Source organism: Heloderma suspectum, chromosome 10 (genome assembly GCF_057233095.1).
Source record: "Heloderma suspectum isolate Gila_16-S chromosome 10, 16-S_ref, whole genome shotgun sequence".
Classification (NCBI taxonomy): Eukaryota; Metazoa; Chordata; class Lepidosauria; order Squamata; family Helodermatidae; genus Heloderma; species Heloderma suspectum.
This window is the reverse complement of record NC_139467.1, coordinates 7,144,583-7,172,465: the sequence shown is the minus strand read 5'-3', so window position 1 is coordinate 7,172,465 and position 27,883 is coordinate 7,144,583. Positions and strand designations below refer to the sequence as shown.

Genomic DNA, 27,883 nt, shown 5'->3' with positions numbered 1-27,883 from the left:
TAAAGATGCAGAGAACAGCATAGAACCATGTGGACTTGCTACATGAAATAGGAGCTGCCAGGAGAAAGGCAATCAGAGGCTTCCAGAGGTCCAAGAGTGGGAGCTGCATTTCTCCCTCCCAATCTCCCCATTGCTACCCGTCTCATTGTCTCTGACTGTCCCTTCCCTTGCCCTCTCCTCCTCCCACTCTCCCAGTCCTTGCCAAAAAGATACATGAATAGCCCAAACCTTTGAAACTGTAGGAATTATGCAAAAATAATCCATGATATGCAAATCATTCTGATTTGCATAATTTATTCAAAGTGCAGAAAGTGGAATTTCTCGCTGAAAAACTGGATGGAGGTGGTTAGTTTTAGATGTTGGCTCAGAGGTATACCCGTATGTGTTTTAAAGTCCAGGCATAAGGATCTGCATTCAGAGACATTTTCTAAATGAATTTTCAACAACTGGATTTACTCAAAACATAGACTATGAGACCTGGCATTGGTGATTTTTTAAAAATCTATTTAGAAAGACTCCAGACTTCCGAATTGTTGATTTTTCAGCTGGAAGTTTAAAGGAAGAGATCTGGTTGTTGTTACTTTTTTGTTTCTTAATGAATTTGCTCCTCCAGTTTTATGTTTTTACTATGGGACCCCAACGAGAGTCAAAAAAGAATGTATGATGACATGGGGGCGGGGAGTTGTCTATAGAAAAGTCTGAAAAATGACTCAAACTCAATTAAACAGAGAAGGCATTAATCTCTTTTCTCTAAGTCTCGCACATGTAGAATAAAAACAAGACATCACATGCAGGCTTAAAGATTCCCTGGGATTAAGACTGTCTCTGCAACACTTTTGAAGCTTTAAGGAATGTGAAAAAGATATCACTGAATATGTTGGTTTATTTTAAATGGTCATTGTTGGGGTGTATTATGGGATATGTAATCCACTGAGGAGAAGGAGGATCCTAGGGGCAAATGAGATGGGAACAACATATCCCAACGCGCCCTTGCATTGACACATATATACCGAGTTATAAAGCTTTGTGGGGTATTCCTTCTTAATGCCAGAAAAGTAACCTAGGATAAATATGATTTGGTGCAGGATATAGCAATGCTGTTTTGGTGCTTATGCAGACAGGGTTCGGTTCACAGGGTATGCTTGACCACCCCCCCCCCTTTGTATTTCTTTTGTTTGTATGTGTGTACATGCATTTTGATATGGTTTTAATTGCGAGGCTGAGCTGGAGAAAACAGAACTCACAATTTTAGTGAAAGACATGGGCACTATGCTATTTTTAGAAAAAAAAATCGGGGTGGGGATCAGCATTGTCCCATTTTCCTGAATTTATTGTAATAGATTGCACAGCCTTTCCTAAGTGCCATAGCAGATAATGCTGTGCAATCCTATGCATGTCTACTCAGAAGTAAGTTTTAGTACATTCAGTTGGACTTACCATGGTTGCAAGTGTGTATAGCAGTGATGGGGAACCTCAGACCTTCCCCCTGATCATTTAGTGGCTTTCCAGCTTTTGCACAGGTTTCTCTCCCCATTCAAAAAGGTGGAAATGTGTCTCTTTGCTCCTGGCAGTAAGGCTTTGCTCCTGGCAGTAAGAGCTTTAAGCTAAAATATGCTGGTATCCTTGGTATTTTCCCCCAGCCACCACTAGAATGCAGCCTTGGAGAGCTTCTCCAAAACTGACTTCAGCCCTCCGGTGGAAAGTGGTTCCCCAACCTTGATGTATAGGATTTGCAACCTAAGGTACCTAGATGAGAGACATCCCACTGCTCACACCATGTATGATTAACTGAGGGGGGTCTAACTTTTCCTAGTGCTCCATTTCAGGTATATCTCCCAAACACACATGCCTGTTCAGTCCTGATGACATTGATAATTATTTCTGAATGAGAGGCTGTTACTACAGCCCCAACATTTAATTTCCATTCTGGTCATTTTGGTGATAATTATTTCTGTTTGTATATTTTATTGACTAAGGAACCAAGGCAGAGCCACTGGGTACCGGGTATTTAAAGCATCAGTAAGAAAACAGGTACTGTGTAGTATTGAAAGTCGTGCCATCTGGGAGGTTTATTTCATTTGGCAAACCACTTTAACAGAGATTTCCAATTAAAAAGACAAAAACAAAACAAACCTCTCCTTGAGCCCCTTACCAAGCTGCATAGCAGTGGAATGTTTCAACCCCAACCCTAATTTGAAATGCACCCTCCCTCCCAGAGAGGAACCTTCGGACTTAAAACAGAGCCATAAATCTTGTTAAGGGTAACTTTAAAGGGGGCCAGGGTGGTTACGTCAATGGCATGCAACCAGATTTCTCTCTCACTGCTTGTCAAGTGCATGTGTGGATAGTTGATGAGGGATAAAAAACAGGAGGTAAGTCCTTATGGTTAATTCACTCCCCATCAAATGCAGAGGTTAGATTTCTACAGCTGTTGGTTATTAAGAACCATTGCTGCTGTTCCATTTTTATGTTAATACAGCATAGTAAGAAGCAGAGACATCACCTTGCCGACAAAGATTCGTATAATCAAAGCTATGGTTTTCCCAGTAGCAACGTATGGCTGTGAGAGCTGGACTATAAGGAAGGCTGAGTGCCAAAGAATCAATGCCTTTGAACTGTGGTGCTGGAGAAGACTCTTGAGTCCCCTGGACTGCAAGGAGGTCCAATCAGTCCATCCTAAAGGAAATCAAGCCTGAGTGCTCATTGGAAGGACAGAGCCTGACGCTGAAGCTCAAATATTTTGGCCACCTAATGAGAAGAGAAAACTCCCTGGAAAAGACCCTGATGCTGGGAAAGACTGAAGGCAAAAGGAGAAGGGGACGGCAGAGGATGAGATGGCTAGATAGCATCACCGATGCAATGAATGTGAACTTGAGCATGCTCCGGGAGAGAGCGCAGGACAGGAAGGCCTGGCATGCTATGGTCCATGGGGCCACGAATAGTCGGACACAACTGAACAACAACAAAATATATAATGCTTCTTCCTGTGTACTTATAGCAGGATTTCTAAGCACAATTACCTGGAAGTAACCCTTACTAAAACAGTGGGACTTGCTTTGGTGTAAATTTGATTTAGATCAAGACAGGGTTGGCCCAAGGCATTCTGGGGACTGAAGCAGAAAAGCTGGATGGCCCAGGGCCAACTCTGGAGGAATGAAGGGTTAGGCACTTGCCAGGGCTCACCTTGGCAACGGCACCACCCTTCTCCATTGGCATGGCCACCCAGGCAGCTGAAGAGAACTGTTGCTTTGCACTCACCCCACCTCTTATGGTGCTTTGCAGAGAAACCACAAGGTGGGCAGAACCAGCGATGTGCAAATCAGCAAAACTTGAGCTTGCCAAAGTTCTCTGAAGTACATCTCAAAGCACATCCTGACTTGGGGCTCTATCAGATTGCAAGCCTCATATGTTTCTTTTGGCATGAAAATCATACATATTTTCCCAAATGTACGCATCAGTTGTGTGCATTTTTTAAATATACACATTTCTTCTTCCATTGATTAAAGCATATTTGTGAACATTTTTCAAAAGTACGCAGTTTTTCATGCGCCTTATTCAAACGTACGCATGCTGTCGAATGCATTTTTGGGGTCTGTGAACCATCTTGCAAGCTTGGAAATGTACAGACTTCAACCACAGCTTGTGTCCAACTCCATGCTCTGTCCAGAAGGTGTGAATTAGGTAAAATCCTGATCAGAAATGAACTGAAATGAATTTGTCATACATCCCTAAGCAGGCCCCTGCCTTAAGGAGCTGACACAAGTTAACACAAGGGTCAGACAAAAGATGAGAGCATCCAAAATAACTCTATGGAAAAAAGAGACAAAGTCTCAGGATGTTGAAAATATATATTTTTTTAATTCCTCAAAGTAGCCCAATGCATTTCAGTCCTGTGCCATATATTTTGGGCCTTCTTCACAGGTTAAGCTTTTAAAAAATTGCTTGGAGGGATCGTCTCCAAGGTGAATCTTGCAATGGCACGGGCAAAATGCATTGGGCTACTTTGAGGAATAAAACTATCAAATTTCCAACATCCTGAGACACCTTAACACAAGTCTTGAGGTGCCTCTCCCCACATCCCAGCCTTGGTACTACTAATTGCCCCCACACCTCCCACAAATTCACCTGGAGCCTACCACACACCTCCTGGTCATTTCAGGGAAAACTTGTGAAGGGGAATCTCCTAATGGATTGTACCCCACCGGTCAGATCTGCCTATCTCCCACTCTGCCACCTTCATGGTGCACAAAATCTACCATCCCAGGTAAGAGTCTCCCCTTGCCTCATGTTCAGGCTGCCTCTGGACCAGGCTGTTAATGGGCCTTGGAAAGAGTAGGACTCCCACAACTTTTTCTCAGCTCTGTCTCTTGTTTTTCTGTTGTTGTTTTTTTTAAACATCATGCTTGAGTCCAGAGCCAAATCATAAGTGTCTGGAGTGTGGGTATTGCACTTTGCACTGGGAGCATGCCAGTTGTGGAAGAACACAAACCACGGAAGTGGGGAGAAGTGAACGCTGCATCAAGGGGTGTTGTATATTGTTGCCTGAGATTGTTTTCATTCTGTTTTATACATTTAAAAGAAAAGGATCATAAACCAAAACGAAAGGGGGGAAAGGAGGTCAATATTACAAGCATAATTATAACTTTTTTGTGGTTGCCGAATTGATTTTATTTCCTGTTTTAAGTATTTTATCAGATTTGTATATTCAATATTGTATTTTCTGTGTATTTTAAAAAGATTTTTAAAAGAGCAGTACAGAGGACACTGGTAGAGGATGCTCTATTTAAAAATGTACGTTGTAAATTAAAAAAAAATCACACAGAAACAGCCTGATATTCAGTTCATTTCTTGTTCTCGTTGGATGAGAAGAGGGGTGATGTTTTCTTGGTCCTGTTTTTTAAACTGATAGGGTACAGAATGAAAAGATCCCATCGAGTAGGTATTGCTCTTCTCTCTCTCTCTCTCTCTCTCTCTCTCTCTCTCACCCAGCACGTTAGAGTAACATATGCTGCGTCTCATTTCCAGCCAGCTTCTAAAAACCTCAGACTTCTTTCTCTTTCCTCCCTCCTCTGGTTAAAATATAGAATTACAAAGCTATCTCAAGTCCCTGCCCCACCCTTAAAAGCTGGGCAGATGGGGTGTAACACCCATTGCGTTGGCGATGAAATAGGCAATAGCCATCAAAGACAAGACACCTTCAGCCAGCCCTTCAAATGGATCCAGAAGTTATTAGTCCACAACAGTCTTGTTCGTTTAAAAAAAACGCAAGAGTCTTGTGGCACTTTAAGGCCTGTAAAAATTATTCTGGCATAAACAGTGGCCACGCTACACTTCATTAGATGCCCAAAGTTTTAACCTCAAATTGACAGATTTAGGGTGCAATCCCATGAATATTTAGACAGGGAAAAGTCCTACAACTCCCAGTACTCACTACCTAACCATCCTGCCTGGAGAACGCTGGGAGTCGTGGGACTTTTTTTCTGTCTAAACATGCATGGGATTGCACCCTTATATACACGTGCTGGGGTTGGTGTGGGGGTGGAAATGAAATGCAGAAAGTGCCCTTTACATCTTCCCCCACCTCCCGGCATGAGTATATAAATCTGCCAATTCGAGGTTAACGCTTTATGCATCTGATGAAGTGTACGGTGGCCACGAAAGCTTACTCCAGAATAAACGTCTTTAAAAGATGCCACAAGATGCTTCTGTGTTTGTTGCGACAGACTTAACACGACAGTTTATCCCTCTTTTACACTAAACCCGCCTACAGTCCTAAACACACGCTGGGGAGTAAGTCCTATTGCATCCAGGACTTAAAACGGCAGCAAAGCTATCTGCACATGCTCGGGGCGTTTTGACCTCCGGTTCTTTTGTGAGGGCGTGAAAAGCTTTTATCTCTGGTGGTGGTTCATGCTCAGGGGCATTTTGACCTTGGGTTCTTTGGGGGGGTGTAAAAAAAAAGCTTTTATCTCTGACTAGGGGTGATACCTGCACATGTTCAGGGGCATTTTGACCTTGGGTTCTTTGTGGGGGTGTAAAAAAAAAGCTTTTATCTCTGACTAGGGGTGATACCTGCACATGTTCAGGGGCATTTTGACCTCGGGTTCTTTGTGGGGGTGTAAAAAAATTGTTTATCTCTGACTAGGGGTGATATCTGCAATGCTCAGGGGCATTTTGACCTCGGGTTCTTTCGTGGGAGTATGAAAAAAGCTTTCATTTCTGTCTGCACATGCTCAGAGACACTCTGCCCAGGTTAGTTTGATGAAACAAACGCTGGCAAGCCTCAACGCTGAGGCGGCCGCGACGGCGCCGGGGACTTCCCGCTGAAAGCCGCCCCCGCTCGCTTGCAAGGCAAGTCGGATCAGGCGGTGGGGCTGGGCGAGGCTCTGATTGGATGGCAGGTGGGATTTTGCCTTCCACCGGTGTCTGGCTGGTTGCCATAGGGAAAAGGGCGGGACGAACGCAACGGTGGCTTTTCATTGGCTGAAGTCTTTTATAACGCGAGAAGGGACTTCTGATTGGTCGGTGCGGTTGCGAGGGGAAGGCAAGCTCCCGGTCGCTGTGGGAATTTTCAGCCAATCCAAGGCGCCATGCGGCGAGGAGCCTGTAAACGGGGGCGGGGACGGGGGCGGGGACGCGGGAGGATGTGTGGGCTTTTTTGGCCAGAGAGGGCTCTCGTTGGCTGGAAGGCTCGGCCAATGGAAGAGTCCGTCCCCGCTGTCTGAGGCGGGCCTCTCTCGGGGAAATTGACGCAAGGCGGGGGTTTCCGGCTGCGCGCATGCGCCGTTAGGACGCGGACGTCGAAGTCGGGTTGTTCTGGGTCCTGCGGAAGTCATGGAAGGAGGCGGAACGGAGGGGTAGGTGGGAGGGGGGAGCTGCGGGAAGGGGGGAGTACAATGAGAGCCAGTGTGGCCTAGTGGTTAGAGCAGCCTCGCCCGACCTGCGCCCCTCCAGATGTGTTGGACTACAACTCCCAGCATGCCCCGGCCATGGGGCATGCTGTGGCCCAACACATCTGGAGGGGCGCAGGTTCGGAAAAGCTGGGCTAGAGCGTCGGGCTGCGACTGGGGAGACCCGAGTTCCAGCCCCCACTCAGCCCTGGAGCTCACCGGGCGACTCTGGGCCAGTCACCGGCTCTCCGCCTGACCCGCTTCACAGGGCTGTCGTGAGTGAGAATAAAATGGAGGGGGGAGGGTCGCTTCCGCTGCCTCCTTGCAAGAGGAGAGGTGGGATCGAAATGTGACAAACAAAGAAGCCCGCCTTCCCCAAGCCGGTGCCTCCCTGCCCTTTTGGATTACAGCTGCCAGCATCCCTGCCCAGTGGCCATCCTGTCCGGGGCTGATGGGAGTGGTGAGCCACAGCCCCTGGACTGGAGGGCACCAGTTGGGGAAGGCTGACGCAGGCGGTGAGGGAGGGGAGGGCAGCCCGGGAGGGAGAAGTAGCTGGGGCGGGCTGCAGGTTCTCCGGCCAGAGGAGGCATCTTCCTGGTCTCTTGCTCCCGCAGGTGCCTGCCCATGGAGACCTTTGCCCAGGTGGCGGAAGGCGGCGTCTCCAGCCCGCAGTTCACCGCGCTCTGCTCTCGGCTGGTTTCAGAGCTCCGGACAATTTGCCCGCTGGAAGAAGATGTGAATCCCACGCGCGGTAGGCAGCCTGCTTTTGTGGGGAGCAAAATATTTCCGTGGGCAGGAGCTGTAGACGAGGGAGGGGGCATGAGCAGTGTTGCAGTGGAGCTCCCAGGCCCCCCGTCCCCGCCCTTATCTGCCACCCCACCGCTCAGGCTCCCCTGTTCCCTCTGAACTTGGCCACAGTCCTCAGGGTAGCTGGGAGAAAAGGAATTTTCCCAGCAACACTATATTGTTCCCTGTGGTAATGCAAAGTATGTGGTGGTGGCTCAGTCTTGAATGGGCAACGAAGACCTATTAGTTCCACCAAAGACCTGCCCCTGGTGGATGTGAAAACTGCTGGGACTGGCTTGTTGATGTGGATCGACTAAGCTGCCTGCCTATTTGGACTCTCCTTGGGGGCATGGCTCTGGTGATGAGCGCCTGCACCTCAAAATTTACAACTACACTGCAGGGCATTCCGCCCCCCGCCCCCCACAAGGACTCCCACGTGGAGACTTTGGCATCGCCATGTGACTGTTAAGCTCTGAGAAGAAACGGCTCAAATGTAACATAGACCAGTGTCGTTCAGGTTTCATTTTCCAGCTTCTGTGCTTGTACTGGGTGGTTAACTTGTGCAACAGACTTCTCTACATTCAGGAAAGCAATCAAATGCGTAGATATAGGATGGGGAATACCTAGCAGATGTGGAAAGAATCATGGGATTCTAGTTGATCAGAAGCTGGGCATGAGGCAGCAGCATGAGGCAGCTGCAAAAACGTCTAATGCGACTGTAGGCTGCATTACGAGACCCATAGTTTCCAAGTCACAGGAAGTAATAGGTCCTCTTTATTCTGCACTACTGAGACCCCATCTGTACTGTTTCCAGTTCTTGGTGCCACACTTTAATAAGGTTCAGAGGAGTGTAACCAAGATGGTCAGCAGTATGGGAAAGCAGTCCTATGAAGAAAGGTTGAAGGAACTGGGGAAGGAGGGATGGGAGACACAGCACTATTCACATACCTGAAGGGCTGTCACGTAGAAGGGGGCAAAGACCTAGCGGGTGGGAGTAGATCTAACAGGCTTAAGTTACAGAAGCATAGATCTTGGTTGAACATTCTTGATGGTAGGATCAGTTTGCCAATGGAACCAATTACCTGGGGTGGGGAAGGGTCTCCCTCCCTGGAGGTCTTCAGGCAGAGGGTGGACAACTATCTCTTGGGGATGCTCGAGCTCTGGATTTCCTGCATCGAGGAGGGGGTTCGACTAGATTGCCTTTAAGGTCCCCTCCAACTGTGATTCTTCGTTTTAGGTATCTATTCAAGGCAGTGGATGCTGGTGGCTCCAATATCAGTGGGGCAGTGAATCCGCCCCAGTTTTCAATCAGAACTCTAGAGAAGCTACCTGCACCTTGGATAGCTCCTTTAGAGTTCTGACTGAAACACAGAACAGATTCACCACCCCACTGGCATCGGAGCCACCCGCCTCCACTGTCTCAATGTGTCTGTCAATCATCCATTTTTTTAAAAAAAATCTGACAAGAAAATGATCTTCGTGAGCTGCTTTGTTCTGTCAGGTCCTGAGGATGCTGAGACATTCCAGATTGAAGTCAATGGCCTTCTTGGTGAGCTGCTTTGTCCATACCCCACGCTGACCACAGGGGACCTGAGAACCAGACTGAGCACCCCAGACAGCTGCCTCCAGCTCCTGTGTAAGTCCAGAGAGGAATGAGTCTCCTCTGCTCATTGTATACAGGTGGGAACCTGAACGGCTAGCTAATAACTCCAAGTGAACAGGAGGTTTAGGGTAAAATCGAACATAAGTCCTGCATAGACTAGACCCATTGAAATGAATGGGACTTAAGTTAGTCATGACTTAAATCCCATTCTTTTTGCTGGATCTACTCTAAGTAGGACTTAAGTTAGATTTTACCCACTGTGTTCAGGGGCCCTGGGTTACTGTGGCTCACTCCCATTCTCAGAATGGGACTGAGGGTGAGTAAGCCTAGGAGGGGTGCCAGGTTGAAGCCTTTCCCAAGCTGATACCCTCCACATGTATTGTAGTCTTGACTTTATTTATTTATTTATTTATAATTAAATTTATTAATCGCCCATCTGGCTGGTCACCCAGCCACCCTGGGCGATGTACAACATACAACAAAAACAGTTTAAAACAATAAAATTCTACAATAAAAACATTTTCTAAAATACCCTAACCCACCCCAAATGCCTGCCTGAACGCTCGGGGGTCGCATAACTAGTTCAAGAATAACAGACCCTTGTGTCCACAGACATTTATTTATTTAAAATATTTTTTGGCCGCCTTTCAGGGCAGAAGCCCTCCCAAGGCAGCTTACAGCAATAAAATACATAAAAACAGTAAAAATATTAAAAGGGATAAAAATAAAAACGACAATTAAAGCCAACAATTAAACCAGCAACAGCCTTAACAGCAGTAACAGGAACAATGGCAGTCATATCAAGAGAAGGCCAAGGTAAAATATATGTTTTCAAGGCCTTCTTAAAAGTCTGCAATGACGGAGCATGGCAGACCTTAGATGGCAGCTTGTTCCAAAGGTGTGGGGCCACTGCAGAGAAGGCCCTGTCACCTATCTGACTGCTCTCACAGGTGGGCAAATGAGAAGGGCCTCTCTTTCTGATCTTAAAGTGCAGGCAGGCTGATATGGGTGAAGGCAGTCCTTCAAGAAACTTGGTCCCAAACCTTTTACGGCTTTAAAGATCAAAACCAGCAGTTTGAATTGGGCTCAGAAACACACTGGTAACCAGTGCAGCTGGCGCAGTATAGGCATTCATTATATGATCGAATCACCTTGCTCCACCAATACTCAGGCGGCCACATTCTGCACAAGCTGGAATTTCTGAACCATCGTCAAAGGCAGCCCCACATATGGCGCATTACAGTAGTCCAGCCTGGATGTGACTAGTGCGTGGATAACTGAGGCAAGGTCAGTGGCAAACTGCCTTGGTTCCTCCTGTAGGAGACAGCTCTCCTTGGCTTACCTTTTGTTGTGTCCTCCTCGCTTCATGAGCACGTTCCTGCAGGACAAGGCTCTCAATAGCTATTAGCTGTAACTGCAAAAGGGAGCCTCCATGTTTAGAGGCAGTCTACCTCTGAATACCAGGTACTGGGAGCAGACAGTGAGGGAAATCTCTTGCCTCCTTGCCTTGCTTGTGAGGTTCGCAGAAGCCTGTGTCCAGCTGCTGTTGGAAAGAGGAGGTAGAGGACTCGAGGGCCTTTGATCCCACCCAGCAGCGCAGCTTTTCTTTTGAGGGGGAGTTTGTTTTCCCTGACTGGAACCTAGGAAGCTGCCTTGTACTGAGCCAGACCATGGCTCCATCCAGCCCAGTCCTGCTGGCACTGAGTGGCAGCAATGGCTCTCCAGGGTTTCAGGCAGGATTCTTTCCCAGACCTGCCTGGGATTGAACCGGGGACCTTCTACATGCAAGGCAGCTACTGTGCCACTGAGCCGCAGCCCCCCTAAAGCCCCAGATAAGCTCTTCCTCATCCAGCCCATCCTGCGCAAGCCACCCCTTCCTAGCTGGCCCACGAAGGTCACTTGACACCTCCCCACCCCACCCCAAATGGTGGTGCTCCGCCCCTCCCCTTTCCCTCTGCAGCCACTCTGCACGACAGCCGTGAGGTCCAGCTGAGCATCCCGGGCTGTGCTGGTGCCCGGCCGAGCAGGCCCCGTGAGCGTCCGCCCTTTCCTTGCGACCCCGTGGCCCTGCCTGTCGGTGGCCTCCCAAGCCTCTGCTGCTTGGCCTGAGCTATGCTGTTTTCTCTGTGTGCTCAAGTGAGGGAGCCTTTGGGAATCGCTAGTCCCGTTTGGAGCTCCTGATGCCCTGAGCTTTTGGAGTCAGCGCTGTCTGAAGCGTTGGACTCTCCGCCTGCTCATTTCCCTCTTACCATTCTGCCCGGTTGTCGAGATCATCGTCAGATACTCTCCTCTGCCTGCCTCTCCCCAGAGAGGTTTGCCTTGTGCCCATGTTGTCTTCTCAGCATTAGGTGTGCAACAACCTTTTTATTCTCCCGGCCTTTTAAAACTTTGTCGCCACCGTAGAGGTTGTAACTAGATCTCTCATTTTATTGATCAATCATGTTTTACCTGCCATTTTATCTTTAACTGGGTTTTTTTAATCTTTGACCGTTGGCTCCGCTGGCAGCACGTGCGCCCAGATGTTCTGCAGGTTGTCCATTTCATAATAAATGCAAAGACGTTAATCCAGCTCTCTCCGCTACACATCCCGCAGACTTCTTGAGCTCAGAGCTCCTCGCAGCCCAACTCCAGGCCCGGAAAAAGCCCCGTTCGCCTGAGCAAGGAGACAGAGCTGGCGAAGCGATATGTGAGCTCCAGCGCATCTGCCAGTCCTTGGGAATGCCTGAACCGGATCCGGCTTGCTCCATCTGCCAGCTCATGGCTGACATAGAATCCAAGGTGGGAACGGATGGGTGGGGGTTTTACTTGGCTTGCATATGGGCCGTGGGTTGATGCTGGTGGCATTTTAGTTTCTGGCCCTTAGTAATGTTGGAAGGAACTGAAAATGCAGGGTCTGTAGTTGGGGCAAGAGAGAGAGAGGGATCTAGGCCTCCTCCTTCCCCCTCATACTCCTGACCACTCTAAATGAGGGAAACCATGATGAGGTATGGGGTATTGGTTGGGGGGTTTTAAACTTCAAAGGCAGGAACTCTCAAACTGTGTGCTATAAGAGAGTTTCTAGTGTGCTGTCAGAAATTATTAAATAGTGAAGGGCTTCTATAAGGCAACGAAGGCTGATTGCTGTATGATTTCCTACTCTATTCTTGCTTTCTTCTGGGGGTGGTGGAGGATTTATTTATTTAAAGTATTTTTATTCCACTCCTCATTCCCCCCCGCAAAAAAGCTTGCAGAGTGGCTGGCAGTCAGTTACTAAAATAAGACAGTTAATTCCCCCAGGCTTACAGTCTAAAAAGGCACAACATGCAAGGAAAACAGGATGAGGAGGGGAAAGGAAAAAAAAAATTCTGCAGGGCTGGTGGAATACTTTCTCTCTCATCTCCTGAGGCTGGGGTGGCAGATGTGGGGAGTCCGAATGAAGCAGGCCCTGATGTTCCCTCGGCCTCCTCCTGTCTCCGCCCCTCTGTAGCTGCTCTGCATCAGGTGCAGTTGAATAACTCTGATACAGAAGCGCCTGCCCTTGGAGGAGGTTCCCCGTTGCCTCTCTGCATCAATTGCTCCTCTGGGCTTGTCTCCTTTCATTTGGGAGGAATGCTTGGAGAAGTGATTTGCATGAACATGGGCGAAAGGCTTCTTTTGAGCAGGGGCAGACAAAACCATATTGGTTGACTGGACGCACAGCTCACGGGCCGCCAGTTAACAATTTCTACCCTCCGGAACAGACAAAAGGAAGGTCCTTTGCACAGCAAAAGGCTAAGTTATGGAATCACTACCACACAGTGTGGTGATGGCCACTGGCTGAGAGGGGCTTTGGAAAAAGCGGCCCAGCAACTTCTTTTAGCTGTTCCTGCTCAACGGAGCCTTGCTGGTCAGACAAAGTAAGCCGCCTGGTAAAAGAAAGCTAGGTTTGCAGAGCAGGATATGGTGTGCTGGCTGTGAGCATGAGGTATGACCCAGGAAATCCCTGGTTCAAACTTCATCTCTGCCACAAACTCACCAGGGTGGCCTCGGTCAAGTCCCTTTCTGTGCCTCAGCTGCCCCATCTGCAATACTGGGATAGTATAGATACTTACAGAGTTGTTGCAAGGATCACTGAGATAATATATGCGAGGTTCGTAGTCCATTTCTAGTGTTCAGTGTGAATACCATGCTAAGTGTTAGATCTTGAAAAAAGATCTGGAATGACGTTGGGGGAGAGCTTGTCTCAGGCATATTTAGGGATGGAAGCATCTTGCTCCTCCTCTTCCGCCCCTGCATGTGACCCCTCCCTTGGGCTGCTTTGACTCCACCCCAATATGCAAATTGTCTATTTCTTTCTCTCTCCCAAACAGCTAAACATGTGGTCTCCTCCTTAGATCTCAGAGGTACTTTCTACGCTACCCCCAGGACACCAGCAGATGGCGCCCCTCCTGAAGGTCCCGCTGACCTCTGAGGAATGGGTAGGGAGAAGCCAGTGCAGGGCTTTCTCTAGACACCTGTCACCCCAAGAGGACCACCCGTTTGGATGGCTTTGAAGGACAAATTCTTGGAGGGGAAGGCTAGCAATGGCTCCTAGTCCTGATGGCCATATGCTACTTCCAGGATCAGAGGCAGTGAGCCTATGTGTACCAGTTGCTGGGGGACATGGGCGGGAGGGTGCTGTTGCGCTCCTGTCCTGCTTGTGAGTTCCTGGTCGACAGCTGGTCGGCCACTGTGTGAACAGAGTGCTGGACTAGATGGACCCTTGGGGTCTGACCCAGCAGGGCTCTTATGGTCTTACAGTTTTAGCTTCTGTGTTTGGGATGAATGGTTCCCCCAGCACGTTCATGGATGCGTAGGGCTATTGAGCGTGGACCTGTGATAGATAGGTACTAAGCTGATGTCTCTCTCACACCTCCTCGTCACCCCACCCCCCTCCCCGGTCCCAATAAAACACTAGGAAGCATTGAAGGGCATCCAGGAAGCGCTGCGTGCTGAGTACCAGTGCCGCAAACACATGATGATCACCCGTTTTGATGTCACCGTCGCATCCTTCCATTGGTCTGAGAGGGCAAAGGTGAGAGAGGTCAGGGCAGGGGCCACTGGTAGTTTAGCGGCGTTGCCCTGTCTGCTCCCCAAAGTTACTTGGGGTGGGGGGGAGATGCAGCGTTGGCGTTCCTGCTGTGCATCAGCTGCCTTGTTGATTTCCCGTAACTGTCATTCCCACTAGGCCCGTAGCACAGCCATGGCAGAGGCCTTCCAACCCCTGCGGCAGTCTTTATCCGGGGATTCCCAGGTTACCCTTGCTCACCTGCTGGCCTCTAGGGAGGACTTTTCGCGCATCGTCAAGACCAGCAGTGGCGCCTCACGGGACAAGACTAGTTGTGCTGTCAACAAGGTATGGGTTGGAGAGGAACCCTGGGCCCCCAAAGGGTGAGGTGGGGTGGGAAAGAGCGCTATACCCAGGGCTGTGTGTGTGTGCATGGATTCTGTAAAATTGCTCACTGCACAATTGCTCCAGAAGATTTTCATAAATGAATCAAACCAGGCATTTCTCCCCAGACTAATGGGATGCAAGCACAGCCTGTGCTGCCCCCTTACGTCTGTAATAGTGCTGATTGCTAATCCTCCCCCTCCCCACAAGAGGCAACATTGGAGCATTGGTCATGGGAGGGGAGCACAGGAAGTTACGCAACACTCCCTGTTCACTCCCCCATCAGCTCCTTGCTGCTCCATGGTGGCTTCCTCTGGAATAACTCCACCTTTCCTCCCTACAGGTGCTGATGACGGGTGGTGTCCCAGACCGTGGTGGGCGTCCAAACGAGATCGAGCCCCCTATGCCCATGTGGGAGAAGAGGCGGGAGGGGGGAGGAGGAGGCTACCAACGCTGGGGCAAAAGGGGCAAGAAGAAAAAAAAATAGAGCAAGGATTCTGATCCCCCGCCCCTCCAGCGTGGGGCAGGGTTGAAACTACTCTCACTTCTGTGAGGAGGAGGCTTCAGGAAGAGAACTGGAGAAGGGAGCAGCAGGTTCTTGGCTTCCCTCAATTCCCATCTAATGATTAGCAGTTCACTGCAAGCCAGAGCTAACCTGCACAAAGGCAGTTTTGCTGTTGCCTTTTCCCCAAGCTGGGGGCAATGTAGCTTTAGAATAAGTCTGTGATTACTTTAGGGTTGGAACTGAGATGGCAGCTCTGTGACTTTAGCAGAGGGGTGTTTGTGGAAATGTCTCCCCTTTTTAAAAAAAAAAGAAAAGAAAAAAATACCCTTAGAGTGCGATCCTATGCATGTTTAGACAGAGAAAAGGCCAACAACTCCCAGCGTGCCTCAGCCAAGGGCATGCTGGGAGTTGTAGGCCTTTTCTCTGTCTAAACATGCACAGGATCGCACCCTTAAGCTGTCAGACCCAGACGTTTGTGCCCTACCGTTTAACTTGGTGCCATATAGATTCTTTTTTAAGTTACTTTTGAGGGGAAGGGGAGCTACTAAACGTTTGTTAGGTATTTGGAATTGAAATACCATCTTTGCTTTTGGGGGGTGACTTGCAGTCTAAACGTCCTAGAAACCCTCTGGATAGGGTGCAGCTGTTCTTGTTCCAAGCAAAATAAAAAGGACAACAGTGTGAGGACACAGGAAGCTGGGCTACTCTCTGGATTTCTCCGCAAGATTGGTTTGGGGGCTTTCGCTAGCAAATCTGAGTGTTGGGTAACCTTCCTTTCTTTTTGGGTACAGAAGGAAGTATGTAAGGGACTCGTCACTGATACCACATTAAATTGGATGAGACACTAATGCAGCAGGCTTCTCCAACCGGGTGGCCTCCAGATGTGTTGGGCTACAACTCGGCATCCCCCAGCTACCTGGTTGGAGAAGCCTGCTATATGGGGGGATAACTCCTTTGGGCTCTAAACACACACACCTCTAATCCTCTGAACCATCTACATGGTGGCACATTGGCCTTTGCAATTGAGCATTCTGCATTTTTGGTTGAAATTGTGTAAATTAATGTTTCTGCCGCACAGCTCCTGCTTCAAAGGGGACAGGGAGGCAGAACTGAAATCACAAGGCTGGATTCAATGCAGCACCAATGTAATTCTTGAGATTAAAAATTTTTTTGCAATTCAACTTCTTTGTGCAAAGGTACTTTTAAAAAACAAACAAAACAACTTCATTTTTTACCCCTGCTTGCTTTTTTTTTTTTTGGTTTTGGGGGAGGGGGGCTCTGGGAGGTTGGGAGAGCAGCAGCTGCTAAAAATCAGCAATGATTTGCAGGTTTTTCAAAAGGGGTCAGGTTCATAGAAGCACAGAATAGTGGGGTTGAGAGGGGCCCATGAGACCATCGAGTCCAACCCCCTGCTGCAATTCCTTGTGTGCGCACACCCACAAAGGGAAGGGTACAGGATGCTTGGTCAAGCAGCCGTAATTGGACTGTGGGGGCCATTTTGGACAGGATCTTCTGGGAAGACGTGGATTTAAAAATTATAGAGCCCCTGTATTGTCTGTGTTTCCCGCAGCAAACAGTGCCATCCACTCGCCCCAAATGTAGACAGAGTTAGGGGAGTGAAGCAAAGATGTAGAAGTTGTTGAAAACAAGGCAGGAGGGAGAAGGGATACTGCACTGTATTCAGTGCTTCCGCACTCAGTCTTCTCTCTTTCCCTGCTGTCCAGCTGTCAGTGTCATGGCTCAGGCTCTCTTCTCTCCCCCACCCATGCCTTTCACTCTTCAGCCATACAGACTTCCTTTCCCCATCTCTATTCTTGGCCTTGGAGGCACAGAGGATCACCGGCCTCACCAAAATCCGAGAAAGGATCTCTTGGTGCACAGACCCATTGGTTCTTAGGGTTTGCTGCAGAGAACAGTAGTTGACAAAGTGCCTTCCAGAAACCAAAGAGCACCTTAGTAAAACAATCCAGATGGATCGAGTGAGTGAGCCAAGCTGCATTCTACACTCAGCAGAAACAGCAGCAGCTGTTGCCAAAAATGCCACTGGGATTTGCCACTCAATAAATAGTTCATTTTATTCACTTCCTTGAAACCGTCCAACCTCTTTTCCCCAAACCAAGTCCCCTTCTCTCCTGCAGCTCCTGGCCCCTGGTTCAGTTGGGCTTTGGTGGCATCTGGGAGCTGCAGGCTGTCCAAGCCTTCCAGCAGGTGAGGGAGGGGAGGCTGGCAGCTTCCACCTTCAGCAACCGGCTGTTCTCCGCCTCCAGCTGTGAGACGCGGTTCTGGAGGCTCTGATTGGCCAGCATGAGCCTCTCCTGCTCCTGCAAAACAGGGCAAGCCACACGCACTTTCAAGGGGTGCCTGTGTCCGCCCCCAGCAACCTTGGTCCTGTTAACAGGGCATGAAGAGTTTGCAGAGGCTGCGGAACCCCAGAAGCTTTCAAGCAGCGGTGTAGTGGAAGCAGGGCTTCTAGGGATGCATCGCCAGCCCTTTTTTATTGGCAGGGATGCTCACGGCACCTGCCACCCCCAAGAATTCCCTGCCCTCTCCGAGCCTGACTGCAAGTGAATTTGACCTGGGAAATAAATTTTCCCAGCAACAATATATTCCCTATTGCAATGCAAAGTATTTTGGGGTGGCCTGGCCTTGGATGTGCAATCCAGACCCATGAGCTTTACAAAAGACCTCCTGGGGGAGATGAGAACTGCTAGAACAGCTTTGTTGCGATGGATCAACATAGCAGCCTGCATTTTGGGGCTCTGGGGACTGCCGTAATGGGCACCTGCACTTCCCACTATACCACTGCTTTCAAATGTGTCGCAGCTGCAGAGGATGCATGGGAGTGATTGACCTGTGGCTCTCCCAAGGGCAATCAGTGGCTAGTAGCACTGGGCCAGAGGCTGCCCCCTTGCTGTGCGGGACCCTGCCCCTTGCCTCTGAACGGGACTGGTTTGACCAGCTTCACTTGCATGTGGCCTGTCCCTGCGGGGGGTTGTACTCCTTTGGTGCAGAAGCCAGAAGCACTAGAGGACCGTTGGAGCGCTCACCCTGTCCCCTTGATTCGCATTCCTTCGTCGAAGTGGCTTTAGGTTTGGTCATGACTATCGAGAAGGCTGCAATACAGACTCCTCTAGAGAAGTTTGCAGTGGCGTGACGGGTCGGGAGGCGAGAACACCCCAGCTAGCAATTGGAGATGTGCAGAGTGGGTGAGGCTGATCTCCCCCTTTTCTTTTTGGACTGATACATGCACCCATTCCTGGAGTCTAGTGCTCATCTTCCCATGTTAACTCTTGAATTACTCCAGACTCCAGGCCACGCTAGGTCTGGCACAGGAGGTATATGCCTCTGTCCCTGTCTCCCACCTCCTTGGAGCTAATGGTGGCTTTCCAAGCAGGAGACATGATTTGGACCAGGGAAAGGGCAAAGGTGGAAAGGATTGAATGCCCTCTCACCCCCAAAGCATAACCTCCCCAGTTGTCAAAACAACCCTAATGACGCATCTCCCACTTCTAGTGTGGTCCTAACACGCTTCCCCTTCTGGGATGCGGAATTCCCCCACAAACATCCTCACCTTCTCAGACTCCTTCATCTGCTCCAGTAGCTGCTTCCGACTCTGGCTGCAGCCCCCTACCCCCGCTGGGGGTGCCTGCTGCTTGCCAGCCATCAGGCCGATTGCCTCCGTCTGGGTTGAGGCGTGTTTCATCAGCCGGCTGCCCGTGGCGCTCACCACCCTGGCGAGGGGGCTCTTGATCTGCTCCCGTCCAGGTGGGAAGAGAAACGTTTCTTCCTCCGAGCCTGCAGGGCAGGATAGGCACCGTTACAAGCGTGGCCGTGGGGTTGAAGTCATTCCAGTGTGGTGTAGTGGCAAGAGTGTTGGACTAGGAGCTAGGAGATCCGGGTTCTAGTCCCCACTCGGCCATGAAAGCTCACTGGGTGACTTTGGGCCAGTCACAGACTCTCAGCCTAACCCACCTTGCAGGGTGGTTGTTGTGAGGATAAAATGGAGAGGAGGAGGATAATGTAAGCCGCCTTGGGTTCCTTGCAAGAGGAAAAAAGGCGGGGTATAAATGCAATAAATAAATTATAATAAACCTTGTGGCGTGCCCTGGGCCAAAGCCACAGCCGGCTGGGCCGGCCTGCATCCCTGGCAGGAGGATGGAACACGCAGGAGCGAGGCTTTGGAGGGAGATGGGCAGCAAATGTCCTACTGTGGGCTGTGCTGTTGACCTCAGTGAAGCCTACTGGTACCACACAGGAGTTGCCACTGAGCTCCTCCTACAACAGGGATGGGCGATCTACAACTGCCATCAGCCCTACTCAACATGGGAACCATGCTGCAGGGCCACCAGTTGCCCACTCCTGTCCACAGCAAAGCTGGGAGGGGTTCGATGGGTTTTTTAATGGATCTGACTGCTTTTTGCTCTTTTAAGCAACTCTTCTTCAGGCTCCTCGTGGATTGCAAGGCTGGGTAGAAAACAAGTCTTTGCCACTGTGAATGCCCCAGAACCATCCCATTTCCCAGCCTGCCCAGAGAGTCCCAGTCCACGCTTGCAACCTCTCACCAGAGCTAGGGTGATGGGTGGCAGCTGGCGTGGCGATTCGAGGCGTGGCGCTGTCGGAGGCGCTGGAGTGGAAGCGCCTCTGGCACTCCACCTCCACCTGGTCCTTGCACTGCTTGTGACAGATCATGCCGCAATCTGCAGGAGAAGGACCAGAAAGGGGATCAAGTCAGAAGCTGGGAAGGCTCAGGCCAGGTCTGCACAGGCAGCATCATGAATTTTGCTTACAAATCACAATCCTGCTGTTTGGGGCAACTTGGGACACAACCCTATGCACATTGAGGCAGAACAAAAGTTGTAGGACACTTTTTCTGCCTAAACGTGCAAGCCCTTAGAAGGTTTTTGAAATGGATTTCATTATGCTTGTGCGCTGCTTGGAGGATATAAGGTCAAAAAGTAGCACATAAATAGACCTTAGAAATGGGATGGTGCAACGTCAGACCGAAGGTTGTGGCTACATATTTTCTTTAATGCTTCCTTCCCTTTTTCTTTTGAACTCTCTGCAAATAGAACATGATACAGCAGGGACTGTGCTGAATCTAGAACCATTCTCCCTGCTATGTTATTTTTCTACTCACAGAAAGTTTTTTTTTTAATATAGGAGGCCACTAAACAGTGACCGGGTTCACACAACACGCTAACTCACACTCACTGAGTGTGGGTTGTTGAACCGTGGGTTGGTGTGTTGTCCGAACCCCAGACATTTTCCACAGGATGGCTTGTTAACCATGCAGTGTGGCTTATTTCTCAAACAAGCCATCGTGAGAACCCATGGTTTGTTGTTGGGTTGTTCAGAGTGGTTTACAAGCCACACTCCAGGGGTAACAAGCCACCCTGTGGAAAATGGCCTGAGTTCAGAGAACACGGTTCTCTAACCCATGGTTCAACAACAACCCGTACTCAACCACTGAGTGTGGGTTAGTGTGTTGTGTTAACGGCCCCAGTTATCTACCACCTGCAATGGTACAGTCCGCTCTGCAACCCCTGGACTCTTCCAACACATCCTGCTTCATGTGTCGACCCCAGCTCAAATGAGAATGAGTGCACCACTATGTGGAAAAAGGACAACCCAGTAATGGGCAGAGAAGGGGCGTGTTTAAGATAAGGGAATGACAGCACTGTATATTATAATATATAAATATAAATATCCAAGTTGACAGTAACTGTGGACCAGCCTATTGTGCCTGAGTATTTAACTCAAAAATTGGTGTTGCAAAAGGCCAGGCCCACAAGGGGCAGTTCACACAACACATTAACCTACACTCACAGCAGTGGAGTGTGGGTTGTTGTTGAACTGTGGGTTGTTTGTTGGACCATGGATTAGCGTATTGTCTGAACCCAGGACATTTTCCACAGGGTGGCTTGTTAACCACACTGAACAACCCAACAACAAACCATGGATTCTCAAGGTGGCTTGTTTGAGAAAAATAAGCCACACTGCATGGTTAACAAGCCACCCTACAGAAAATGTCCTGGGTTCAGACAACACACTAACCCAAGTTTCAACAAACAACCCACACTCACCCACTTAAGTCTGGGTTAGCATGTTGTGTGAACCCAGCCACTGAAAGCTGATCAGGGATAAGATCCCAACTGCTCGTGCAGCAATAGCATTTCCCTTTAGTGCCCAATAGGGGGCATGCTTACCCCGACATCTGTATCCCTGCTTAGAAACTCCCCAGAGCTAGAAGAACAGAAAAGAAAGAATGCAGGTGTTAGTTGCAGTAGTTACCACTTCCTTGGGCATGACATTGCGATGGCTTGCTGAGCAGCTTCAGCAAATTTGAGGACTGTATATATTCCTGTTTCAACTTTAAACCAAGGTCCACTCTCACATATATATATTTATTACAGTTCTATACCGCCCAATAGCTGGGCAGTTCATCTATGTATGTATGTATGTGAACGAGCGAGGACCCTGGTTTAACTCATGCCGGGGGATGCAGCTTTCCTGTTTCAACTTTATTGCCAGTCACAAAAGCTGGGTTCTAGCAACACTGTCTATTCTCGGAATTCCTACTTTGGGTTCTGAAAGACAGCATGTTTCTCGACTTCATGGTCACAGCAGAAAATAGTTCTAAAGGCTACGAGGCCGGAAGAGTCCAGCTTCTAGAGGGAAAGAGAGACTCTAACTACCAAGGCCTCCTCCCTTAGGGGCCTGAGTCCTTTTATTCCCCAACCCGCCTGGTCACGTTCACCATCAGACACCCCTTCCGTCTTCCAGTGCTCTTGTCGCCCTGCTTTCAGTGTAAAAGAGTTTAAGCTGGAAGCGCGGATCAGCGGCTGCAGCTTCTGCCACTGCAAGGGACTGAGTGGTGGGTGTTGCTGACGGGGAGCGGGGGGTGTTACAAACTCACAAAGCCATTGCAGTTGTCACAGAAAGTGGGCTTCTTGAAGGTGGCCTCGTGGAAGTCATGCAGTAAGCTCAGGCTCAGCTTGGAGAAGACGGCGCAGGCCCGCATGAAGTACTCGGAGAGCTCTTCGCGGCTCCAGGCGCCCTCGCTGTGGTGGGAGGGAGGCAGCCAGTGAGGCTTTGGCTGAACTCACTTGGGCCTGCTGAGCCTTTCTCCCCAGAAACGGGGAATCCAGCTCTTCGCACCTTTCCCTTACGGCAGGCCCTCGCAAAAGCTCCTGGCTCTGTTTCACCCTGATTTAGCTGGCAAGGGGATGCCCTCCCCTCCCCACCCCACCCCACCCCTCCACCCCACTCTCCCAAGTTCTCGCAGAACATTTTGGGAGAGTTCAGTGAGTTTACGTAGAGGTCAGCTCGGCCTGTTGGGCCTCAGTTGTTGCCCGAAGTGACCTAAGAGAGTGCCCTGCGGCTGCACACTTCAGGCGAAGATTTGTCGCCTCTCTGCCATTAGTCATCTTGCAAAAGAGCCCTTGATAAGCTTCCAGGCTTCTGCCGGAAACTGCTGTTTGCACGTACTTGGGCCTACTTCTATCCTTAGAATCATAGAATAGTCGGGTTAGAAGGGGCCTACGAGGCCATCGAGTCCAACCCCCTGCTCAATGCGGGAATCCAGGTCAGAGCATCCATGACAGGTGGCTGTCCAGCCTCATCTTGAACGCCTCCAGTGTGGGAGAGCCCACCACCTCCCTAGATAATTGGTTCCATTGTTGTATTGCTCTAACAGGACGTTTTTCCTGATGTTCAGCCGGAATCTGGCTTCCTGTCACTTGAGCCCATGATTCCATGTCCTGCACTCTGGGATGATGGAGAAGAGATCCTGGCCTTCCTCTCTGTGACAGCCTTTCAAGTCCTTGAAGAGCGCTATCATATCTCCCCTCAGTCTTCTTTTCTCAAGGCTAAACATGCCCAGCTATTTCAGTCTCTCTTCAGAGGGCTTTGTTTCCAGTCCCCTGATCATCTTTGTTGCCCTCCTCTGAACCCTCTGCAGCTTGTCTGCATCCTTCTTAAAGTATGGTGCCCAGAACTGGACACAGTACTCCAGATGAGGCCTAACCAGTGCTGAGTAGAGGGGAACTAGTACTTCCTATGCTTCTATTAATGCAGTCCAAAATAGCATTGGCCTTTTTTGCAGCCACATCACATTGTTGGCTCATATTCAGGTTGTGATCGACAACAATTCCAAGATCCTTCTCGCTTGTAGTGTTGTTGAGCCACGTATCCCCCATCATGTAACTATGCATTTGGTTTCTTTTTCCTAGGTGCAGAACTTGGCATTTATCCCTATTAAATGTCATTCTGTTGTTTTCTGCCCAGCGCTCCAGTCTATCAAGATCACTTTGAATCTTGCAAAGCTGTTGCTGGCACCCGCAGATTGGGAGTCCTCACACCAGCCCCGACCATGCCTAGGGTGGCCCTGTGCCCTTTTATTTTTTACCGAGGGCAGCCCTCTATTTGAATCGCCCTGTGCGATTCCGGGTTAAAGATTAAAGAAAAAAGCCTGTCGCCACTCAACAGCATCTGTACAGGAAGGCAAGCAGGTCACCTGGTCACCATCTTCCCCACTACAATGCAGTGGGCTGTATGTCTATTTAAATAATAATTATACATTTCTAAACTGTCACCTATACATATACATTAGCATAGGCAAATGTATATGTAAAAGAGGTCTTTTGTCCTCTCTTTTATGATGCTGCTGCTGTTTGTAATAATGCATTTCCACTTTTCAGTGACACATAAGTGGCCAGCCTAACCCCAGTCTGCAACTTTGACTGCTGGGAACCAAGCAGGACCAGGGCAGGAGCTGTGCAGACCGCAGGGATTTTGGACGGTTGAACTTGTGCATCTCCCTTGCCTAAATAAAGCTCTCGTATGACCTAGGGGTCCCAATTCCCAAAGGACATTGTATTCTACCCTAAATCCCTTCTAGTACCCCTGTGGGTTTGAGCTTCCAGCTCCTTTCCACACCGCAGCGCTTACCGTTCTCTTTCCAGCCCGCAGAAGGAGAAAGGGAAACTAGTGGAAATGGTCTCCAAATCCTCTTGAGAGATGTAACCCCGTTGTTCAGGGTCGTAATTCTTGAACACGGACTGGCAAGGAAGGAGAGAGAAGGGAGGAAAATAAAGCCCTTGAGAGATGAGTAGGCAAAGGCTTATACAGGAGGAGTTATCCTCCACTGAGCAGATTTGGGCATAATGATTTCACACCCTCCCTCTTTGCCACCCCTTTTTCTCTCTTTCTCCCTTCTCATGCAGCAGACTGCCAGGGAAGAGAGAGATTGCTCTTGCCAGAGATCTGAACTGATCACATGCTGAGGGCTTTTGAAATTAGTCCGAGGGCTGCATGTCACCCGCCCCTGATCTAGATAGATATTCACACACAGGGGGACAACAGAGGAAGGGAAGGGAGATGGAGGCAGAGTTTAAACGGGAAGGACGTGTGCCAAGTGCTATATATTCATGTCCCCTTAGTTTGGAGATGTGGGGTTTTATGTGAAGGGCCAGTTGGAAACAGTGATGTGGGATGGACCTGGTTTTAAAAAGGGTGTCACCTGTCAACTAAAGCTTGATCACAGGATTTTAGCTCTCATGGTTGCAGAGTTATGCTTGAAAATGCAAGGTGCTGCCTGACGAAATCTCAGAAAGCCTGGGTCAATTGATCCATCCAGCTCAGTATTGTCTATACTCATGGCAGCGGCTCACCAGGGTTTCAGGGAGAGGTCTTTCCTAGCCTACTAGCTCTTTTTCAAGGGGTTGTCACAGTAGCCGCCACCCTTCCCCAGACTGTACGCAGACAGGCTGGGATTTGCATCCCTTTTCAGTGACCTGGTTCGCACGTAACCTGAAGCTGCTGTGAGTTCATTAACCCACTGGGCTTTGCAGCAAGGGCCAACCGCTATTTTGAATATGCAAGCTGCAGTGGGCACACACCATGGCTTGTCGTGTCGTACGAATCTGGGCAGTGTGGTTTACAGGAAGGGTAAAGAACCCTCAGGTAACCCACACCACCCTGGTTTGCGCAACATGACAAGCCATGGCTGGTGGCTAGGATGTGCCCCAAAGCCCCGTGGGTTAATTAACTCATGATGCTTAGTGTTATGTAAAAACAATCCCAGTGTCTCATATGCTCACAGGTGCCCTTGTTCCCTGGGCCCTGCCCCTCTTTTTGCCTTTGGGGTGATTTTAGGGTGATTTCCTAGTATTGTCCTTCAGGGTTCAGCAACCTCCCCACAGTCTCTAGAAGTGAAATCTGTGGGTGAGTGGGTGGAAATGCATCTTGCCTCTAGCGCACATGTAGATAAATGCATGTGCGTGGATAATTGACGTAATACTGAACACAGCCTGCCATTTCACACACTGTCGTTGCTGAGGCACCATTTAAATCAGGCTGCTCCAACCTGGTGCCCTCCAGATGTTCCTTGCCAGCATGGCCATGCCATCCCTCACATCTGGAGGTCACCAGGTTGGAGCAGGCTAATGTAAACTGTTTACTTATAAAGCACTATTCTCAGCCAAAAGAGCACACATACACTTGGCTTTTGAAATAAGTGGAGGATGGGCTGTTGCAGAGATGTGCAGCACAAGATGCACCATTAAATGCACGAATGCTATTGATGTACATATTTTCTGTTATGCAAACAGCAGTTCTAGGGAAGCCAGAGTGGCAGGACTGGAGCAGAAGGGGATGGAACCCTGCCACTGTCCTAAAATTCTCTTCTCTGCTCTGCTTGGGTTGTTCTAGGGCTATGCGAGGCCGCCCAAGTTCACACAACACAGGAAGCCACAGCATATCCTTGACGCAGCTCACATTTTCAAAATGGCGGCTGGCGTGCATTATGGAGCCCTGCGGGTTAATTAATGTGACATGACATTACAGATGTCCATCACTTGGAAATCCAGCCTTTTGGGGCTCCATGGGCTTCTGCTGCCAGTGACCTGAACTGCACGTTTTCCCCAACATCGAAAGATTACTTCCATTTGGGGGGGGGGGGGTTAGTGTTGGACGCCATTTGCACAAAAAGAGATTTGCACACATTTTGGCCAAAATGTATGCAAACTGCAGCCGCAATGTGTGCAAATTGTGGCAGAAATTTGCATGATTTCTGGCCACATTTTGCACAATTTATGCAAATTACACAGATTTGCAGAAAATTCAGCTGGAATGATCCTGAGGCTGCCCTGGTTTCCTCAGGCTGCAATTTACATAACAAAAAACCTTACAGGTTAATTGCATTCAGTAGCATCAAGTATGAATACTTAAAATCATCATCAGCTAATTTGGCTCTTAACTATAGCCTGGCCTGGGGGCTATTTAAGGCTTTCAGTGATGTGCAATCATGGGGAGGGGGCTTGGGCACTCTTCCTTGGGATGGGCACCGATCTGTGAAACAGTGACAGGGATGATGTCTCTTTCCCCTCTCCCTCCTTCCTCCCCCCCCCCCCAGACAACATTTGTCTCAGCAGCAAACTTTATTTGTAGTTGCAGAAAAGGAAGTGGTTGAAGTGGCCGGATTTGAGCCTCTTCCTTCACCGAAGGGGTTGTTGCATGGAAAGGGGAGGAGAAAAGCGGGAACAGGCCCTGCCCAGTGGGGCAAAACTCTCTTTTGCTGGGGGTTACAGAGCAGCCAAACCTGACACCAGATCACAACACCCACCCTGAGGCACAAATGACGAAATATACATTATGCGGGGGGCTGGCAGGCAGGTGATGGCTTGACATGACCTGGACTGGCAACACAGTGCGGTAAAAACAGCACTTCCCCACGATCACAGCCAGCAACAGAAGACACGTTATCATGCAATGACACAATGCAAAATGCCAGCGCTCAACGCCACCCCCAGCGTGGGATTCGGACTGGGGAAACCCGGGTTCAAATCCTCCACTCAGCGCTGCAGCTCACAAGGTGATCTTGGGCTAGCCATCGACTCTCAGCCTGACCTCCTTCAGCAGGCTGGTGGTGAGGCTAAAACGGGGAGTGGGGAGACCATGGATGCCACCCCATGCTCCTTGGAGGAAGGGCAGGATATAAATCTAATCAGCAAAATAAATATCTATGTCCTTCAACACCCTGCTATGCTATATGCTACTGGTAAACAGATCCTGTGACTTTACAGGAGAAACTAAAGCAGCCTTCCCCAACCGAGTGCCTCCCAGATGTTGGACTACAACTCCCATCTGGGGGGCATCAGGTTGGGAAAGGCTGAATGAAGGTATCTCCTGAGTGCGTACAGAGTCCATCTGGAGTGGCAGCAGGCATTAGCACCTGTTTTAACAGACTGCAAGACTAGGAGGTTTGGTGAAGCCCTCTGCTTGCTCCCAGATTTTTCACACAGGCATGGATTGGGCTGTTCTTACCTCAACCAGTTGCTGGATGTGCCTCCTGATGGTGACCTGGTCAGGCTTGGGAGAAACCCCAGGTGCCCACTCCACAACCAAAGGGGGCTTGAACTGGGCAGCTGGCTGCAAAGAGAAAAGAGTTGGCGGTTTAGGACAGGAGTGGGCAGAAAGCAGATCGCCAGACGTTTTGGACTTCAACTCCCAGCATGCCTGGCCATCAGCCATGCTGACAGGGGCTTCAACTCCCAGCATGCCTGGCCATTGGCCATGCTGACAGGGGCTTCTGGGAGTTGGATCTCCAGTCCAAGACATCTGGAGATATGCCTTCTGCCCAGCCCTGGTTAAGAGATGGGACTGTGATGCCCAGAAGATGACTTTTCCACTCTCTGATTTGCTCACAGCTT

The 27,883-nt window shown here is 49.5% G+C and overlaps 2 protein-coding genes across 7 annotated transcripts in view; one reads left to right on the top strand and one right to left on the bottom strand.

The window, feature by feature from the left end:
• Positions 1-6,772: 6,772 nt before the first annotated feature.
• TSLIG3C (tRNA splicing ligase complex subunit 3C) lies at positions 6,773-15,509 on the top strand. 4 transcript variants are annotated; one of them, XM_084814890.1, is made up of 9 exons: positions 6,773-6,928; positions 7,030-7,165; positions 7,505-7,641; positions 9,178-9,312; positions 11,873-12,057; positions 13,632-13,715; positions 14,195-14,311; positions 14,465-14,632; positions 15,012-15,509. In XM_084814890.1, the coding sequence occupies exons 3-9, from the start codon at positions 7,515-7,517 to the stop codon at positions 15,153-15,155; spliced, it is 960 nt and encodes a 319-aa protein (XP_084671016.1). In that variant the 5' UTR covers positions 6,773-6,928; positions 7,030-7,165; positions 7,505-7,514; the 3' UTR covers positions 15,156-15,509. The 4 variants fall into 4 exon arrangements, with proteins under 4 accessions (XP_084671016.1, XP_084671014.1, XP_084671015.1 ...); XM_084814888.1 differs by lacking the exon at positions 7,030-7,165 and having other exon boundaries at positions 6,773-6,857; XM_084814889.1 differs by having other exon boundaries at positions 6,773-7,165.
• A 1,716-nt stretch (positions 15,510-17,225) lies between these two features.
• Positions 17,226-27,883, bottom strand: part of RASGRP4 (RAS guanyl releasing protein 4) — a 35,674-nt gene continuing 25,016 nt past the window's right edge. For 2 of the 3 annotated variants that reach the window (XM_084814887.1, XM_084814885.1), the window contains 7 exons: positions 27,498-27,602; positions 24,123-24,232; positions 22,090-22,234; positions 21,380-21,416; positions 19,736-19,870; positions 18,745-18,968; positions 17,226-17,494 (listed from right to left, as the gene is read on the bottom strand). In XM_084814887.1, the coding sequence (XP_084671013.1) occupies positions 17,327-17,494; positions 18,745-18,968; positions 19,736-19,870; positions 21,380-21,416; positions 22,090-22,234; positions 24,123-24,232; positions 27,498-27,602 (924 nt within the window). In that variant the 3' untranslated portion in view covers positions 17,226-17,326. The remainder of the gene's footprint in view (positions 17,495-18,744; positions 18,969-19,735; positions 19,871-21,379; positions 21,417-22,089; positions 22,235-24,122; positions 24,233-27,497; positions 27,603-27,883) is intronic. The other variant, XM_084814884.1, reaches the window with a different exon arrangement.

What these genes read in the sequence shown, in the direction of transcription:
- TSLIG3C (XM_084814888.1), top strand. Translation starts at nt 6,835, where the DNA reads ATGGAAGGAGGCGGAACGGAGGG. An exon ending in GAAGGAGGCGGAACGGAGGG is followed by an intron (nt 6,858 to 7,504) that starts GTAGGTGGGAGG and finishes TTGCTCCCGCAG; the next exon opens with GTGCCTGCCCATGGAGACCT. An exon ending in TGGCTGACATAGAATCCAAG is followed by an intron (nt 12,058 to 13,631) that starts GTGGGAACGGAT and finishes TCTCCTCCTTAG; the next exon opens with ATCTCAGAGGTACTTTCTAC.